Source organism: Calidris pugnax, unplaced genomic scaffold, assembly GCF_001431845.1.
Source record: "Calidris pugnax isolate Ruff unplaced genomic scaffold, ASM143184v1 scaffold516, whole genome shotgun sequence".
Taxonomy (NCBI): Eukaryota; Metazoa; Chordata; class Aves; order Charadriiformes; family Scolopacidae; genus Calidris; species Calidris pugnax.
This window is the reverse complement of record NW_015091408.1, coordinates 323089-341571: the sequence shown is the minus strand read 5'-3', so window position 1 is coordinate 341571 and position 18483 is coordinate 323089. Positions and strand designations below refer to the sequence as shown.

The 18483-nt window shown below is 44.6% G+C and overlaps 4 protein-coding genes across 4 annotated transcripts; 2 read left to right on the top strand and 2 right to left on the bottom strand.

Annotated features, from left to right (window-relative positions):
- Positions 1–1780: 1780 nt before the first annotated feature.
- On the bottom strand, positions 1781–2224 carry LOC106899576 (claw keratin-like). The gene has a single exon (XM_014961453.1). The coding sequence runs from the start codon at positions 2222–2224 to the stop codon at positions 1781–1783; it is 444 nt and encodes a 147-aa protein (XP_014816939.1).
- A 1888-nt stretch (positions 2225–4112) lies between these two features.
- Positions 4113–4556, top strand: LOC106899580 (claw keratin-like). The gene has a single exon (XM_014961456.1). It carries the CDS (start codon positions 4113–4115, stop codon positions 4554–4556), a length of 444 nt encoding a protein of 147 aa, XP_014816942.1.
- A 2405-nt stretch (positions 4557–6961) lies between these two features.
- Positions 6962–8351, bottom strand: LOC106899567 (keratin-associated protein 20-1-like). The gene is made up of 2 exons (XM_014961445.1): positions 8316–8351; positions 6962–7731 (listed from the first exon to the last, which is right to left on the bottom strand). The coding sequence occupies exon 2, from the start codon at positions 7704–7706 to the stop codon at positions 7458–7460; it is 249 nt and encodes an 82-aa protein (XP_014816931.1). The 5' UTR covers positions 7707–7731; positions 8316–8351; the 3' UTR covers positions 6962–7457.
- Positions 8352–10427: 2076 nt separating this feature from the next.
- LOC106899570 (keratin-associated protein 20-1-like) lies at positions 10428–12463 on the top strand. Its single transcript, XM_014961446.1, has 2 exons — positions 10428–10501; positions 11737–12463. Exon 2 carries the CDS (start codon positions 11762–11764, stop codon positions 11999–12001), a length of 240 nt encoding a protein of 79 aa, XP_014816932.1. The 5' UTR covers positions 10428–10501; positions 11737–11761; the 3' UTR covers positions 12002–12463.
- The last annotated feature ends 6020 nt before the right edge of the window (positions 12464–18483 follow it).

Genomic DNA, 18483 nt, shown 5'->3' with positions numbered 1-18483 from the left:
GTCTTGCAGCACCTCTTCCAAATCCTCTGCTAAGCCATTGTGCCTGGCACCATCTCCTTTTCTTGGCTTGTTAGAGGTAACCTCTGGAGGTCCTGGGAAATGGAGGGACACACACTGCATGTACAGGACACCTGGCCATGTCCCAGTGCCTAGCTAGATTGGTGGCCACCGGGAAGGTGCTGAGGTAGACACAGCCAAGTCTTTCCACGGTTCCTTATCGTGCCGTGGAATGGCCATTGGTATCCAGCCACATGAAAAAGCTCTTTGAGGAGGAGGTTGGACTATCTGCCCTCCTGAGGTCCCTCTTGAGGTCCCTCCCCAGGTAGCCTCTGAACCTGTGATCCCAGCACTGCAAGGAGGTCTTGGGAGAGACAATAGTGGCAAGAGGCATCAGAAGGGCAGTGTGGCCGCACATTGGTCACTGCTGGGGAGCTCAAGAAAGGTGTCTCATCTGCAATTGTGAACACAGAGGGTGCAGAAAAAGGCAGCAAAATGGCAAGAGCAAGGCATTCTGTTTTTGTGCACCCCATGAAGCCTGTACATCTTCTCTTCTCCTTCTGGGTATTTCCATCTCTGCCCATCCCCATGCATGCCAGGTTTCCTTGTGCTGACTCTCAGCCACCCACCAGGTCCTGCCTCACGTGCTGTCCCTTGTGTCTCTGCTGAGGGCTCTCTACAAGAAGAGAGTTGGGGTGACCCCATCCCGCCTGCTGTGGGTTGGTTCTTTGGGGGCGTGTGACAGTGCGGGCTACTTTGCAGGCTGATGTGTGAGGAAGGACAGTAAAGGTCCATAAAGTCTGGTCCAGAGCCCCTGGGCTGTGGGAAGCTCTCCTGTCGTGCCCGAGCAGAGCTGAGTCTCCAGGCACCCACTGTGCGTGACACAGGGAATCCTGGGAAGATCTTCTGTTGAAGTAGTGGGGGAAGACAGGGCCAAAAGTGCTCCAAGGAGCAGTGGGAGAGGGAGGACAAACAGCACGAGGACGAAGAGGGATGCAGGAATGTGTGCAAGGCAATTGGGGAAGTGCTGGGTGTTGCTCACCCTCTGACCTATCGACCTGTAGCCTCCCACATGGCCCTGAGCTGGGCCTTTGCCCCTGGGGTGGCTCCTTTGGTGTCCCAATCCCCACAGCCCTCGGAATTCAGGCAGCCCCTGGGGAATGGCCAGAGTAGGCAGAAAACTCCCTGCGGGGCCCAACAGCTCTTCTTGGACGTCAGAGCACAGGATGCCAAAGCGGGGAGAAGATGGGGAGGGCAAAGGGGGAGAAGCTCTTAGAGAAGATGAACATGGCCCCACTGAAGGAGGCAGGCTGGTGTAAGAACATGCTGCCAAGGGCAGGCAGGAGGAAACAAGATGCCTCCCAAAGGTGCCCTGGGTGGCATCTGACAAGGACGGCCTACGGAGCTAAGGATGTCACTCGGGGTGTTGAGTATGGAGGAAGCATGAAGGAGAAATCAGAGGTCAACATTGCAATGCAAAACAGCTTTTATTGCAGTTCAAGGGGAGGAGGGAGTTGGATGAAGAGCTGGGCCCTGCGAGAATCCAATGTGAAGCAGGAGCAGGCACTCTGTGAGGGCCTCTGTCGTCAGGGGTCAGGGAGCTTTGAAGGGACGATCAGCAGGGCAGGAGGAAGGCACAGATGGGGCCGGATTAGGCATCAGGCATCAGGGATCTGCCTCCCAACGGTGTCAAAGGCATGTCCTTCTGCTGAGTGCCATGTGGGGATGTGCCAGGGTATTTTCCAGAGCTCTCCTTCATCTGTGGCTTGACACGGTGTGGTGTTTAGCAGGGCCCATAGTTGCTACTGAGGTACCTGTGGCCTCGGCGCAGGCCACCGAATCCGCAGCTCCCAAAGCCTCCATAGCCCCCAGAAAGACCATAGCCTCCAAAGCCTCCATAGCCCCCTTGGCCTCCAAAGCCTCCATAGCCTCCATAGCCCCCAAGGCCTCCGGACAGCCCAGAGCCACCAAAGCCTCCAAAACCACCACGGCCTCCAAAAGAGCCACCGTAGCCCCCGGCAACGGCAGGGGCTCCCAGCGAGCCAACAACGCTGGACTGTGGGAAGGAGCTGAGGATGGGTCCAGGGTGGGTGACCACCGTGGCCGGGGGCTGGATCACCACCGTGGAGTCGGGGCACTGGCGCACACAGGGCTCATTGCAAGAGTCAGCCACGGGGGCCGGGACGGCCACCCCACAGGAAGGGATGCACAGGCTGGCACAGGACATCTTTCAGGCAGGCAAGGAGTCCTGGAAAAGACACCAGGGATTAGGAAAAGGCCCGGGGAAGGGGCTGTATTGGGGAGGCAGGGAGAGATTCCCAAGGGGCTTGCAGGAGCTGGACTTACCCAGTTGATCAGGAGAGTCAAGTGGAGGAAGGTGGATAGAGGGCTGTGAAACCCTCAGCTCTTTTATACTTGTCCCAGACTGCCTGGGGCATTGGCAAAGGTGTGGTGGTGGAAGCCCCATGTCCTCATGAAATCCAGCAAACTAGTGTCATGATACAGGTTGTGATGCAAGACAATTTTTTGCCTTCTCAGGGACACATCATTACAAGAAATTGTTCTTGTAGCTGACCTGGCATCACCAATAAACACCGATCTGTCCCTAATCCCCCCACCCTTGTAGGAGAGTCCTGAGCATCTTGCAGAAGCACTTTGCAATCCTGGGCACAACCCTCACACCTGTCATTACCGCCCTTTTACAAGCTGGTAAACTGAGGCTCTGGGAGGTAGTTCAAAGGGAGATGCTGTTGCACATCCTCTGACTGACTCCCAAACATCCACCATCTCCGATTGCCAGTAAAAGCTGCGCATCTCATGGTCTTGGGGTCCATAGACATCTCTCTTAATTGCCCACATATAAGATTCTGACAAGATTGGGATTATTGGGGCCCTGGTTTCACTTGATGCTGTACAAAGACTAGAGGAGATAGGTCCCCTGCACAACGAAAGCCCAAGTGCACAGGGCAATGGTAGAGGTGCAACGGACATGGCATTGGGATAGAGCAAGGGAGACCTCTGACAATGGGGACATCTATGGAGGAGCAGAAGGAGAGCAATGGGACCAGGTAACTGCCAGATCCTACATCCTCATGCCTGTGAGCCTGGCCCTCCAGGAGCCCATTTCTGGAGGGACTGGATTACTCAGCTGGACACTCAGGGCTTTGCTGGGAGATGGTGGTCGAGCGCCCACAAACCACAAGGCTGCACGTGGTCACGCTCCCCGCAGGCACTCTAGGCACGTGGCTGGGTTTCTGCTGGGTCTGGCGTGGTTGGGCACAGCAATCATCTGCAAGATGCTCAGGATTCTTCTAAGTAAGCAAAGTGAGGGATTAGGGACAGATCAGTGTTTATTGGTGCCATGAGTTCAGCTGCTGCAGCACCTTGGCTTTCATGTAGCGCTGTGTGAGTTTATCCCTCCCATCAACTCTTCCTTCTCCAGAGCACAGCAGCAGGGCAATGTCCTCAATGGAAGAGATTTGAATGTCTCTCATCACAGTCAGTGTCATGAAGCTTGTCTGCTTGATCCCATGATTACCTGGGGTTTCTGTCCCCACCCCCAGGCCACTGCCCCAGGCAGTCTGGGACAAGTATAAAAGAGCTGAGGGCTCCACAGCCCTCTATCCAGCTTCCTCCGCTTGACTCTCCTGATCATCGTGGTAAGTCCGAGTCGGACCTCCATCTTTCCTTCCTCAGTGGTGGCTTTCTCAAGGCATCTTTGCTACCTGTTCCACCACTCTTTCATAGTGCAGAGTTGGGATGTGATGGGGCTGTTTCAGAACTATGTAAAGAAGGAAATTTAAACTTGCCTTTAAAGTTATGATATCCTGAGTATGTCCATATGGTCGGGTCCTTTGGGAGCTGGGTGATTTTCCATCTGCTTTGGAGGAGGGTGTTTTCCCTCTCTCCCATGGGCAAGTCAGGCTGAAGGAGCATGAGGGAGAGCAGGGGGTTTACAGCAGCATTTCAGCTCTGGAGTGCCTTTGCTACCTGTTCCACCACTCTTTCATAGTGCAGAGTTGGGGTGTGATGAGAGCCAGGAGGGGTTTGTCATCAAGCCTTGCACTGAGTTGTTGCTCTGCCTTCTCTTGCAGCTTCACCTCCTGAACCAAAAGATGTCCTGTGCCAGCCTGTGCATCCCTTCCTGTGGGGTGGCCGTCCCGGCCCCCGTGGCTGATTCTTGCAATGAGCCCTGTGTGCGCCAGTGCCCCGACTCCGTGGTGGTGATCCAGCCCCCGGCCACGGTGGTCACCCACCCTGGACCCATCCTCAGCTCCTTCCCACAGTCCAGCGTTGTTGGCTCGCTGGGAGCCCCTGCCGTTGCCGGGGGCTACGGTGGCTCTTTTGGAGGCCGTGGTGGTTTTGGAGGCTTTGGTGGCTCTGGGCTGTCCGGAGGCCTTGGGGGCTATGGAGGCTATGGAGGCTTTGGAGGCCAAGGGGGCTATGGAGGCTTTGGAGGCTATGGTCTTTCTGGGGGCTATGGAGGCTTTGGGAGCTGTGGATTCGGTGGCCTGAGCCGAGGCCACAGGTACCTCAGTGGCAACTGTGGGCCCTGCTAAATCCCAAAGATCCACCGAATTCAGCGCTGCCTCTGCTCTCGGTCTCCACAGGTATCATCTCTTGTCTTCTACCACCAGACACTGAACAAAGCTTTCAAGTCTTCTTTAGGCTGTGACAAAGTGGCTACCTGAACTTTATGGTCCTTGTTTATTTGCACAGAGTAACTTTACTGGTCTCCAGCTGGAGGCTTTAGGGTTTCCAGCTCTGCCTCTAAAAGCTCTCGTCCATCTGCCATACACTGGAGCTGTTCTCATCCTCAGATGAGTGTCCTCTGCTCTCCTCAGCTCAAGACCCCCAACTTACAAAAAAGTGGTAATCTCTGGGGTGGGCCCCTGGGTTTTGCCTTGCTTCAGCCTTATTATTTTTATGTTTCCAATTAATTGTTCCTTTTTTGTTTTATCTTACTGTTGTCACTGTCTGTTGAATTTTCCATCTACATTAAAGACTTCACATTGCATCAATAACTTGGCTTTTGGTTGGCGTTTATGCGTTCACTTTTCTGATTTTCCATTGTGGCCAGGGATATGTTGATAATGAAGCTCAAGCCACACGGTTAGATATCAGGTGGCACTTGTGTTAGTGAACAGGGTTGGTGGGAGGTTCACCAGCTTGTGATGGACACCCTTGTGTTGTAGCAAACAACAGATACAAAGGAGTTATCAACCCAGGCGTAAGGGTCAGCTTTTGAAGGAAAAGTATCCTCCTTTGAAGGAAAAAGTATCAGTGAGTTTATTTGTTACTTTGCGGTCCTTTTCTCAAAGCAGAAATATACAATGTCTTCATATTTTTCCACCCTAGATAGTTCAAAGCACTTCTCAGACACTCGTAACTATTGTGCATGTTTATAGTGTGTTATTACCCCATTAAAAGCTTAGTGCCCGTGTTAGGTGCTTCATTATTGAATAATAGTCACTTCAAAAGTACGTGTTGAGACATTTCAATATATGCTTTACTCAGAATGGGATTTTATAGCCTTCATATTTTCCATTCAAATGTGGCTCCGTACAAACAGCCGTGACAGACCCTACAATTAGTTATTTCGCCTTCTCACCCCAGAAACGTGGAATTCCTTCTAGTCTTATCTTAAGATTTCCTGGAGTGGAAGCAACCTATATGTGTGTGGCACTCCGTGTATTTCTAACTCTTTCTTATAACTCGGTCTCCTGTTAAAGCAGCTAAATCCGCAAACAGTCTGTAGAACTTCTGAGATATTAGTAATTATTTTAAGCTGACATTGTCTCTTACTTGTGCACTCTGAGACACTTAATCCTTTCCAGCTTTTACCTAGTAATTTATAACTTTCCAGATTTGTCTTAATAGATTTAACTAATGAAAAAAAAAATGAAATTATGCCCAGTCTCAGCAGAATTTATAGACCTTAATGTCAAGATACAGGTTGAACAACAACTTGCACTGTGCTGCTGTGGGGACCACATCAGGTGCCAGAGTTGGTGAGTGCTTCCCTGGGAATAAAGCTCCTCGGAATCCAGGAGAAAACTCCATCCCTGAAGCTGCTGGAAGTGTAACCCTCAGCGTTACTCCCAGAGTTTTTCGAGGAGTTTTGGCACTTTTATTTTGTACTGTCGCATGAGAATGGAGCTCTGTTGCTCTTGTGAGACTGCTCTCAAGGCACCTCTGTGTGTGTTCTTCAAAGGACAGCAATTACACTCACAATAAGGGTTCTAGGGTTTAGTAGAGATTTCAAAGCACTTCTCTGGCTGTTTTATGCCTGGACTGTGTTACAGCAGCGCGCTATTAAGAGGTTTCTGCTGCTGCCTGTTAGGTACTTCAGTCATGAATAATAGACTCCCTTCAGACTTGCGTCAAAGGATCTTGCCCTAATAACCATGGTGTGATTGTGCAGGCTGGGAAATTCATGGTGTTTCTTTGTCATTCAAATGGAGCCTCGCAATAACACTTGCAACCACTTCTCCTCACCAGCACTTAATAAAGTGAATGGAAAGTGTGCAATTTTCTGCTCTGTAACAGATCAGAATCCAGAAAGTATCCTCCCAGACACTGCCAGCACAAAAGCTCTTGAGAAAAAAAGAGATTTTTTTCCCAACTTCTTGGCTTATTCCCCAGTGAAATTGGGTTTGCCTACAGGCAGTCTGTGCATCTACAAATCACTACGATGTGGTGCTGTTACGTCCAACGTCTGCACATGTACTGGGATGCTGGGGCAAATTTGAAGGAATATATCCACATCCTTCCTAGGAAATTCCGGAATGGGTGAATTCATTTTCTGAGATACTATTAAATTATTCATTTGCAAATGCTGGGCTCAGGTTCAGCTGAAATTCATAACAGCTACAGGGTGCAGTATGTCCCCATAAAATACACCAAGCAGGGGACAAAAATCAGTGTACATCCACATCAGAAAACAAAAAACAGAGACATGTGATGATGCTATAACATTTTTAATAAGAATAAAGCTCACAATAAGGATCTAAAATAACACAGAAAGCAGAAGCAGAAAGAAAGCCTACAAAGATTAAACTACATCTGCAGAAAATCTCCCAGGGTCATTTTTGCTGCTACAGCTGTAGCATTTGGCTATCAATTTCCATTTTCAAACTTTTCCACTTGTTTAAGTCCAATGATACAAATTCGATCAGATGATTTGTTCTTTCTTTGGTATAGCTTCAAAATCAGTTAAGTCAGAAACATATCCATAGGAAGACTAGTAGGGTTAAGAAATCAGTAGGAAAAGAAGGAAGACAAAACATTTTGGAAGAATGTGGAAGGAGTTTTACAGAAATACTGAGCTCCCCAAAATACTACGGCTTTCAGCCGCAGTCCTGGACTCAGGGCACCTGCAAACTCTCCCCCTGACGGCAGCCGTGAATTCCGTAATTAATTCATTCTCAGTCCTCGTTTCCCATTAAATCCATCTGGATTTAGCAGGGGTAGCAGGGGTAGCAGCTCCCATAGCTGTATCTACGGGTGTAGCAAGAAGAGTAGGGGTAGCAGTAGCGGGAGCTGTAGGAGGGGTAGCAGTCCCGGTAACCGCACAGGCTCCCGTAGCCCCGGTAGCCGCAGGGGCTCCCGCAGTCGTAGGTCCTGTAGCTGTACACGGTCCCGTAGCTGCAGGGACTGCAGGGGGAGTAGCAGGAATCCTCACACTGGTTCTGGTAGCAGAAAGTCATCTTGGCGAGATGGAGGGAGGTAAGCCTAAAACAGAGCAGGGAAGACAAAACCTGTAAAACAATGCCCCCCAACAGCAAGTAAATCTCAAATGGTGCCAATGTGCAGGGAGGGAAGGAGAGGCAGCAAACCCAGGCACACTGCTGGACACCCTCTGGGCTCATCTATTGTTCTGTCCTGGTTTTTAAAGCCAGGTCTTCCCCCTAATCCTCCATCCCGACCAGCCTTTCTGATCTCTCCCACACCAGCCCCACCAGCTGCACCCGTGGATCATGATGGGAGGACGGGATTGTGAACCATGACCCCTGTGTCAAAAGGGAGACGTCAGGAAATAAAGTGAAAAATCCTTCATAGCCGTACCAAGATAAAGACTTTAAGGGAGAAGAGGGAAACGTGCAGGACTGACACAGTTTTAAACACTTAAATATTAATGAAAATCCAAGGAGGAAAGAATACCTTACACATAAATAATTCTCATCAAATCACAACCTTAATTCCCAATGCTTTAATCTAGATGAGAAACTAAGAGGGAGGGTAAAAGAGAGGGGGGAAACCGTATCGAATATATATCTTCATCATTCACTAGGTTTTCTAAATGTATTCCGACTTACCCACTTCTGTGAGGAGGACAAGGCAGGAGAAGCGAATGCCTGATTCTCAGCAGCGAGGGTTTTTATAGAGCGCCCAGTCCCGCCCAGCGCGTGAAAGACATGTCTGAGCCCTGGGTTGGCTCCAATTACCAACCACATTTTACTTCCTCCATGATTCCTTCTCATTGAGATACTGGTTCTCCACGGGGTTTCTGATTATTGGTCCAGCACTGTGACATGCAGGAAACACCCTCCGGGTTCCTTTGATCTCCAGACTATTGAGGGCAATTAAGCTTTGGTATCATTCTGCTGAATTCACTCCTTCCATAGAGCAACAAATCGACAGAATTTGCAAAGACGTCCAAATTACCAAATATGCCACTTTTGGAAGACAAGCCCCACCATCCATGTACTTTGTTGTATGGTTTTTTTCTGAAATACTTGTGGAAAATACTTGTAGCCTCTCCTTTTCACGTATTTCATAACTTTAATGACACAGGAAACACCACGGTCTTACCAATCCCTTCCAACATTTCCTATGACCAGCAAAGGGGGAAAGACCTTGTCTTTGATTTGATGCCGTCACGCAATAGGATATTGCTGTGTTTATTGATTCAGTGAGAAAATTGTCCTAGAAGCATTGAAATGGTATGTATATGACGTATTTGCAGAGAAAAAACTTCCAGGGACCCAATTCTGAAGCTATAATTTACAACCTTAATAAAGTATAAAACAGGATAACCCGATACACGTTTTTAGAAACTGTGTTACATAACACCGGGGTGGTTTCCACTAACATAGTATTAATATTTAAATAATAAATCTCTTTGTACGTTTAAATCTTTAATAAGTATTAATGAAGGCTTTGATATTCAAAATTTAGAGAAAGGGCCAGAACATCTGACATGCCTGTTATTATCCTGCCTTTAGCTGCGAGTAAACAGCAGTGTTTTGAGCTGAAGGTCACCAGGGAAGACCGGGATGTTGCTTCTTACCAGGTCACATTCACAGGGCTCTGCATTATTCACTGTCATTAACAACATTAAGGTAAACACCTCAACAACATTAAGAACATGTCATGTTGAGCCATATTTAGCATTTGAGGGACTTGTCAGGAAAACTACAGTTATTACGGAGATATGTTCCGCGTTGTTTTATCTTGTTCCTTGTAATGAACCCCTGAGTGAACAATTTTCTGATCTGAGTGTAAGCAATCACTAAGCAGTTTTATTTTGGTGCAATTAAATTTGCGTCGCTTGGGCTGGTTCTCCAGAAGACTTGAGTTTGGAAGTTTATTTCACCTATGGTGCAAAGCCTGGAAATTTCAAATATCGTTATTTCTACTTGAAAGCCTTTAGATTTATTGATTGCTCCCTGCTTTATGGTTCTCATAAAGCCTTGTCACTGACTCTTTACCTTATTCAAAAATATTTCCACTGTTCTTACATGAAAAAGGACCCCATTGTACTTCTGTGTAGACTTAGGAGATGGCTGTTGAATTTTGGTAAAAGATAGAGCACAGCAAGAAAATAAATCGGATTTTCTAAAGAATGACTTTCCTGTGTCAGGTTACAGTATACAATTCACTCATCCATGTATATCTGAGTGCAGCAATGTACAGACCCATCTCGTCCTCTAATCCAAACACTCTTCTTCCACTTCTGCTTTTGATCTGGATAAAATACGAACAAAATTATAAATAGAAATAATGCCAATGTTCTGACCTAAAAATGCAATTTTGAAATAAAAAGAAACAAGAAATGCTTTCTAGAGATTATCATTTCCGTAAAAATTTTGAAATTCTTTCTTCCTCAAACCATTGCAAGCGTCGTATGCTGATATTTGTCCATTGTTCCAAAATTGGCATTGTGAACATGTATCAATCCTGTTCTCATTATCCTTCCTTCCCTTTCCTGTTATAACTCAGATTTCACCACACTAATTCTACAAATATAATTGACCAGGAAGTCCGAACATGAAAGAAAACTGCAACGCAATGTCATGCTTTTGGAAGCCAAGAACTGACTAATTATCACAAACTATGAAAAACAATTACATCAACTGAAGGAATGACGTGCACAAGTGAATTTGTTTTGTGATGAATAAGAGTTTAAAGCACAGTAGGTTTGGTCAGATAAATATATAAAAGGGAGAGAAACTCAAGGTTCTCCACTCGCATCTCCAGACTTACGTTCTCACCGAACTTGGTAAGTCAATATCTTACTAAAATGTCCTTATTGCTGTGTAGATGCTCTGGGTTTGCTATATTGCTGTACAGATGGCAGTTGTATTTTAAAACCAAAGGCTGTGATTTTACAGCCACGCCAGTACAATTCTTTGTTTTGTTAAAAATGGGATATTAAGTTGCTCATATAAGCTTAGGAGATTGTCTCGTCTAGCCATGCACTATGAGAAGTTACCTTATTTTATGATATATTGAAGCATTTCAGGATTCTTTATTTTAAAGCTGACAATGCATTGCAATTTTTCAATTATTTTGAACAAAAAGCAAGTATATATTCAACTGGTAATTAAGACAAGGACACAGGTCCAAACAAACAAGCTGGCTTTTTCAGCAGAGCGCTGCTGACTTGCACAGGGAGGGGATTTCTTCTGTGGTGTCTTGTATCAATAGCAAAAACTGGCAGAATTCATTCCTGATCTACTGTCTGTTCACTTATGGTTTTTAGAGAACCATCAGACAATGATATAGACAACCTAATCATAAAAATATCCTCTCTAAAATACTATTTGCATCCAAACTGCCAATTTTAAGCAACAGCAACAAAAAAAAGTAGCATAAAATATTTTTAGCAAGGAAAAAAAAAAGGAGAGAAAACAGAAAGGAGTGAGTCGAGCAAGACGGGAGCTGGGATATAGCCTTTAATGGAGATGTTGGATTGGTTCACAGAATCATAGAATTACAGACCAACTGGGGTTGGAAGGGACCTCTGGACACCACCTTGTCCCACCCTGTGCCCAAGCAGATCGCACCAAGAGCAGGTTGCACAGGATGGTGTCCAGGCAGGTTTGGAATCTCTCCAGAGAAGGAGACTCCACACGCTCTCTGAGCAGCCTATTCCAGGGCTCTGACACCCTCAAAAGAGAGAACTTTTTCTTCATGTTCACATGGAATTTGCCATGTTCTACTTTGTGCCTGTTGCCCCTTGTCCTGTCCCCGGGCACCACTGAGAAGAGCCTGGCCCCATCCTCTTGCCCCCCGTCTTTTAGCTATTGCTCAGCATCGATGGGATCCCCTCTCAGTCTGGTCTGCTCCAGAACAGCCCCAGGTCCCTCAGCCTTTCTTCACGAGAGGTTCCCATGTTCATCTTTCTCTCCTCTCCCTCTTCCCCGTGGTTACTCAAGAGTCTGCTAGAAGCAGCGAGCTGCCGCTTGGTCTCTGGGGCCAGACTTTATCTTCTTCTCTTCTGTTGTGTTTCAGACTTGCCTCCCTCCATCTCGCCAAGATGACTTTCTGCTACCAGAACCAGTGTGAGGATTCCTGCTACTCCCCCTGCAACTACGGGACCGTGTACAGCTACCGGACCTACGACTGCGGGAGCCCCTGCGGCTACCGGGGCTACGGGAGCCTGTGCGGTTACCGGGACTGCTACCCCTCCTACAGCTCCCGTTACTGCTACCCCTACTCTTCTTGCTACACCCGTAGATACAGCTATGGGAGCTGCTACCCCTGCTACCCCTGCTAAATCCAGCCACGTAACGACCAGATAGGAAACAAAAGGCAAAATAGCGATTTATGGCTCCTCTACGAATTTTTACCTTTGCTAAGCTCCTGTGACAGCAGTTGCAGTTCAGGGGTGATCCTGAGTGCTTAGCATCGCTCTTCAATCTCTGCAGCTATTTCAGATAACCTGCTTTTAGGGAAAACTCTTCCTTCATAGCCTCTGTTGGTGGACATACTGTGTGTTTCAAGGTGTAGCTTTGCAACAGGAGATGCAGACCTGGAGCAGATGCCTCGTCTAGCCACGTGCTGCACTGACAGCCCTGCTCTTCACCAAATACCACCGTAGTCCCAAAAAGCATCTGCTGTGAAATGTAGTAACTCTTTGTTTAAAGAATGTATGAATCTATGGATACTCCTATTTTCTTCTACTGCAATCTCTATCTGTACAGTGCTTCTTACTCTCATTAAAAGATCTTGCATCGCAGTACTGCTTCTTGTTATATTTTTATGGGAATATTTTTTTTATATATTTTTTAATGGGAATTTTTTTTTTCTTTTATGTTTGACTTTATTAATTATTTACCCAACACATGGCAAAAAAAGGAGGCCTTAGCTTTTCAGGTGTGTGATTTTAAACATCTTGTGGAGTCTGAGGTGACTGAGGACACATTAAACACTTCATTTTCTCTCTCCTCCAAGACAGTCCTGAAATCTCACATCTGCTGTGTCTTAACTCTGCCTCTCTGCCACCAAACATGCCAAAACACCGCTTATTTGCAAAACACTAGCTTAGAAAAGTGAAGATTTAAGAAAATTAAATCAGTGCTTGCGGACTGTGTTCCAGCCCAAGTTATGCCACATTTGAGGATCCCAAAGGCACCAAATGCCAGACTCCCTAAGATTTCCACAGCTCTGAAATAAATACCTGGTGCAAGAAGACACAGGAGCTCACACTCGCCTCTTCCCAATGCACATCAAAGTTTAAATATCTCCATTTCTCCACCGGAGATTACTTTTTGCGGTTGATATTCTATGTGTGAACCCTGAGCTTAGTCCTTCCCGTTGCTACCGTGGCAGGGCTGGCTTTTGGGCACGCGTCCTGCAAGCGTCTCCCAGCCCTTGCCATCAGGAAAAACTGTTCTACAAAGGAAGACAAGAAGCATGCAGATTCCAGATAAGGAGAGGCTTTGAGAGGAAGCCTCTTCTTCCCCGTAATTAACAGGAGAGCACGTGACAGGGCGGGAGAAGAGTTGCTGGAAGTAAAAGTGACTGTCAGCTTGATGACGAAAGGATGAACCTACCAGGACGGTTCCCAGGCTGGAGCCATCCGGAGCACTGGAAGATTGAGTTTTGGAAGTGATTTCCGAGAGGAAACGTTTCTCCTCCCAGTCTTCAGGAGCTTCAGCTTCCCAGCAAACCCTGATCTGTGTGTAGGAGGCAGAATTATGGACTTCGGCGCTGAGGTTTTCCCTGATGGGTAGACCACGAGGGAAGGGATGGCTGTAGGGTTTCTTGCCTCATTCCGTAAGTGCCAGGTGCAACCAATTCCCAGCAGAAATTCATGTTCATGTGAATTTGCATCCGGTTAAAAGCACGGCATAGAAATGAAGCAGAACCGAGAGACTTATTCGACAGGTTATTCAAGAGGTTGGCAGAGGAGGCTGCAAAAGAGAAATGTGAAGAAAAGAAGCCTGTGAGTCCCGGGTTGAGCCGCGAAAAAACATCCACCAAACCCTGCTTTGAAAATTCTGGTCTACGGTAGCACACCAGGCAATTCTGGGAAATTATTTCAAACAAAGTTACCTACTAACAGAGGCTTTTTGTGTTCACTACACTAAAGTGTTGTTTTATTAGTTTCCTTCTACTGAAAACGTTCTCATCTGATATAACAGTCTAGAAATCGCAATCAATGTTTCCCTCAACTGGTCATGAAGTGCAAATTCATCATCTGAAGGTATTCATTTCTTATTTAAAAGTAGCTCAGGTTTATGCATGAATTTGTTTTAAAAATTTAAGAGAAGTTATCAGTTGACGCAGTATATCGTAGACTTTCCTATTTCAGAGTAACGAAAAGAAATTAGAACTGAATTGTCTTTTAACTAGTACAGTTTATTTTTTCACTTGTTAAAAATGTTCAGATGTAAATTTTGTATCTAATGCAAAAAAAAACACAATAAAAAAACTTATATGAAATACTCTTCATTATTAAAAAAAGAAATTCCTAGAATTTTTTCAATAAATATTGTCAGTCATAGGACATTGTCACAAGAAACAGGGAAAAGTGAATTGCGTCTCAAGAAATTATGGTGGTTTTTTTCTGTACACATACAAACAAACAGAAATATACCCTATCTGTATTTAAGAATTACATGTATTATTTTTATATAATCTTATTACTGATGGAGATAAAATATTACTTATTACTGGACAGGAGATGAAATAACTATGCACTTGATAAAATAAAAGTTAAAGAGAAAACATAATAGTCCACCTTGAGAGAAAATACCAACATTTTCATTAACTTTTTCAGACTTTCTTTTTAATACACACTTCTAAAAAAATTATGTTAATTCTGATATCAACTCTACCCACTACAGCTGGAAAAATACATCAAAGGAAGGAACAACATAGGAAAAATAATTTGACAAATGAAGATGACAAAACACAATTGAAATCTTATAGGGATTAACACGCTTAAATCTGCAATATTCTCATGAGTCAGGGCTTTTAACTAAATGTCTTAATATATTTTCCTCTGTGAATTCGACGCCATCTTTCTATAATTACCAAGATATTTTTATAAATTGTATTTCCAGTTAGTGACTGAACACTGCCCTGTGCCTTGAAGCCTATTTAGGGCACTTCCCTATATTACTTTTGTTTGTAGGTACAGAAGTGCAGGCTTTAGTGAATTCACACTTCTCACGTTCAATTTCTGATTTTCAATATTTGGGACATCAAAATATTCTATTCATTTTGAGCAGTTGAAAAATTTCATGCACGTATTTAATTTTCCAAGACAATTAATGGTCATTTCAGTGTTTTGTGAGGGACCTCATCTCAGCTGCCATGAAGGTTCCTCGGTCACTCGGAAATTACGATCTTCTGACCTGCGCAAACAGCAACAAAACTAAATTTTTTTGCACACGTCACAACTTGAATTAATATAATTGGTTTCTTCAACATCAAGGATCATTAGCTTGTTCTCACCTCCACATGACATTGCAAATGTTGCCAGCCTCTTTCATCTTAAAACTTTTTGGGTCATCCTCCATTTTAATTATTGAATTGAGATACCAGAATGGACAAGAGAATGACAGAGACATAGATTAGAGATGACTGAGAATAATATTTAATATATTTGGGATATTTTTAACTTATTAAACTTGTATGCAACTTGAATTATGTCAGCATTTCCTAGAGGAAAAAAAATGGTCTGTACACTTATTTATTCCTACTATACATTTAAAAATAAAACCAGGTGCACCTTCTCTTCCTCATAGAATAAAAATTCCTACTGCCAGAGTAGCAGGGGAAGCAAAAATATTTTGTGCCACTTTTCTTTGTTTCCTATTTATGCCCGTAAATTTGAGTTTTGTATTTGAGAAAAAAATATATATTTTCTCCTCTTCTTCTGAAATACCTTTATTTTACATCTTTAATATTTCCTTTCAGTCTGGTTCACTAAACTAACTAAAACCAGAAAGTTTATAAAATTTCATCATTCCTTTGGTAATTTTTACATACACATACATATACCTATCAAAAAGGAGGGAGGAAAAATTAATCACATAGTTTATACCTCACCATTGCACCTGCTTATAAAAAAATTCTTTCAGAATGTCACCAAAGAAAATGTAAATTACATTCTGTAACACTGATGTTAGCAGAATATTTAGAAGTTAAAAATTATAAATATTATTTTACAGCAAATCTTATTGATGCTGGTTTTCAACCTCATCAACCATTTCCCAAAGCCCAAACGAAGCAGAGAACAACACAAAAAGTCAAGAACCGCCTTTTTTTTTCTTTCCTCAACAAACATCTCCTTGTGTGACCTTCACTCAGTGAGCCATGCCTCATTTGCATATTAAATGAGGATAATAACAGACATTCTAGGAGTGCTGAGCTTCATCAGAATTTATGGTATCAATGCTCTTCCAAAACAGTCATTAAAGTCTTACTTTAGCAATGTTTGGATTATTTAAATATTAATGGTTTGTTACTTTAAGGTGCCTCAATGTTGTATAATAAACAACCAAACGGGGAAGGGAGCCCCTGGGGTAAGCAATGCTTCTCTTTATTAAAACTAAGTCATTACAGTCATTATCCCCACACGGTGCAGACGGGCAGAGATACAGCCATATCTCGCCGGGTAACACCGCCACGAAAAATCAAAGCAGTGATTTCTCCTTTCCTGGCTTGGAAAAAAATCCCTTCTGCAGTGGGCAACTTGCAGCACTTCCCCAGTTACTTTTTATTCTGCTGAAGCCCATGGCAAAGCAAATTATTCCGTAGGGCACCTCTCCAGCTCCCATCCCCAGTAAATGCTTCCCACCGGTCAGAAATGGTCTCCATCCTACTGGCTTCCACCACCACCTTCCTAAAAAAAATGCTCTCCCCCTTTTCTCTGCTCCTGTCCCTGTGATAGATCAATGGGAAACCCAGATTCTGCACTACCAGATCCTGCAGAAATACTTGCCCCAGTATTATAAATGCATATATAAATCTCATACAGCTTTATCTCTCATATAAGTAGGTCATGTGCGTGTGACATCATGAGACACTCATTCAAGCGATATTTTCTAACCATTTTATCCAGAAAAGAGAGAGAAAAACCTAAAAAAACACAGACCATAAGGCTTAAGACACGTTGCTCAGGTGCACATTTAATTGATCCTGTGCCTTGGCCTGAGCGTCTCATAGTGCGTGTGCCAAATTATAGGCAGTAGATGGACCTAGAGGAATCAATGGAATGCCTGTCATTAATTGTGACGGAAATGAATCAAAACGGCTGGTAGAAGCCTGAAGCACATAGTATAATGCCTTTTTCCTCCTCAGGTATTTTACATCACACCGCAACGTGCAGAATTCACCTCCCTTTTAGGGCCATAACATGAAGAAATAGTCCACGGAGTCCCCAGCTAGGCAGGCAGCGTAGCTGGAACTGTTCCGTGCATCCTCCAGTTTCGTTCCCAGTTGCCCTCTGGGTGAATTTCCCAGAAATCCATTTGTCCTGGAAAGTTTTAAACTGGAAGAATCTCACAGGGTGTAATCACACCACCATAGGAATTTGAAAATTGTCCTAAATGTGGAGGAAAACAATTATAGCAATTGGACCGGTGATGTACTTCCGAAATTTGGTGTGTGACTAACAGGCAATGGAAGCACATGGAGAATTGTGTTGACTTCCCCTGGTCTCAGAAACCGTATAAAAGCCCTCGCAACCCCACACTCCTCACACCGCTCTCCTCTTGGATTACTCTTCTCAGTGAACTCGGTAAGTACAGCTCCTGTTCTCATGGAGATTTCTTTAACTTGGGAGCAAGTCCTTTACCAGCATTCTCTGATTCATAACGATGGTAGAAGCATTTTATCCTTTGTGCTTTTAATATGGTAAAAAAAAAGCGGGGACATTGATAAATTCGGGTATCTTTGGTAGGATGTGAAGCCTAGTTACGAGTTTTGCCGTCATGTAAGATATTGCAACAGCTCTATTTCTTTGGCTTTTTAAATGGAATGGAAATATTCTTTTTCTACTTTGTGATGCTTAACACTGTAATTTGGGTTCGTGGGCAGAAATGTATATTACGCAAAGTGGAAATGGCTTTTGATGGAAAGATGTTGCAATGCTGAATATGGACAGGTATTGCTTTAGTCTCTTTGAAGTCACTGGAGCAGCTCTGAGCAGCAACAGAGAATTTAAACTTTTGCGCTTCCCTGCACAAGAGAGTATTTTTGGTATTTGCTAGAACTGGCACTTAACAAAATGTGTGAACCAATATTTCAAAGGAAAAGAATAGTTTCTTAAAACCAGGCAAGGAGGCTGACTTTAATGAACTTGCCAGGTTGTGTATGAATGCTTCTGAGAATGTTTGAAAACATGGCATGGGATTCAGGTCCAACATTAGGAGACCTCATGTGCCTATCCTGAGCCACGGACTAGCTGTCAAGGATTGATCTCATCTGGGAAGTCAGACACCCAACACAAACATGTCCATTTGGATGTGTATCTGCAAGCTGAACCTCCTGGATCCAAAGTCCAAAAGTACAGGGTATTTTGAGAGTGATGAGAGCCTGGCCCAGGTTGCCCAGAGAAGCTGTGGCTGCCCCATCCCTGGAGGGGTTCAAGGCCAGGTTGGACGGGGCTTGGAGCAACCTGGTCTGGTGGAAGGTGTCCCTGCCCAGGGCAGGGAGGTTGAAAGGAGATGATCTTTAAGGTTCCTTTCAGCCCAAACCATTCTTTGATTCTATGTCGAATTTTAAGAGGAGAAGGTAAAGAAT

Excerpts from the sequence above, each read along its gene's own strand:
- LOC106899576 (XM_014961453.1), bottom strand. The coding sequence starts at position 2,224 with ATGTCCTGTGCCAGCCTGTGCATCCCTTCCTGTGGGGTGGCCGTCCCG.
- LOC106899580 (XM_014961456.1), top strand. The coding sequence starts at position 4,113 with ATGTCCTGTGCCAGCCTGTGCATCCCTTCCTGTGGGGTGGCCGTCCCG.
- LOC106899567 (XM_014961445.1), bottom strand. The coding sequence starts at position 7,706 with ATGACTTTCTGCTACCAGAACCAGTGTGAGGATTCCTGCTACTCCCCC.
- LOC106899570 (XM_014961446.1), top strand. The coding sequence starts at position 11,762 with ATGACTTTCTGCTACCAGAACCAGTGTGAGGATTCCTGCTACTCCCCC.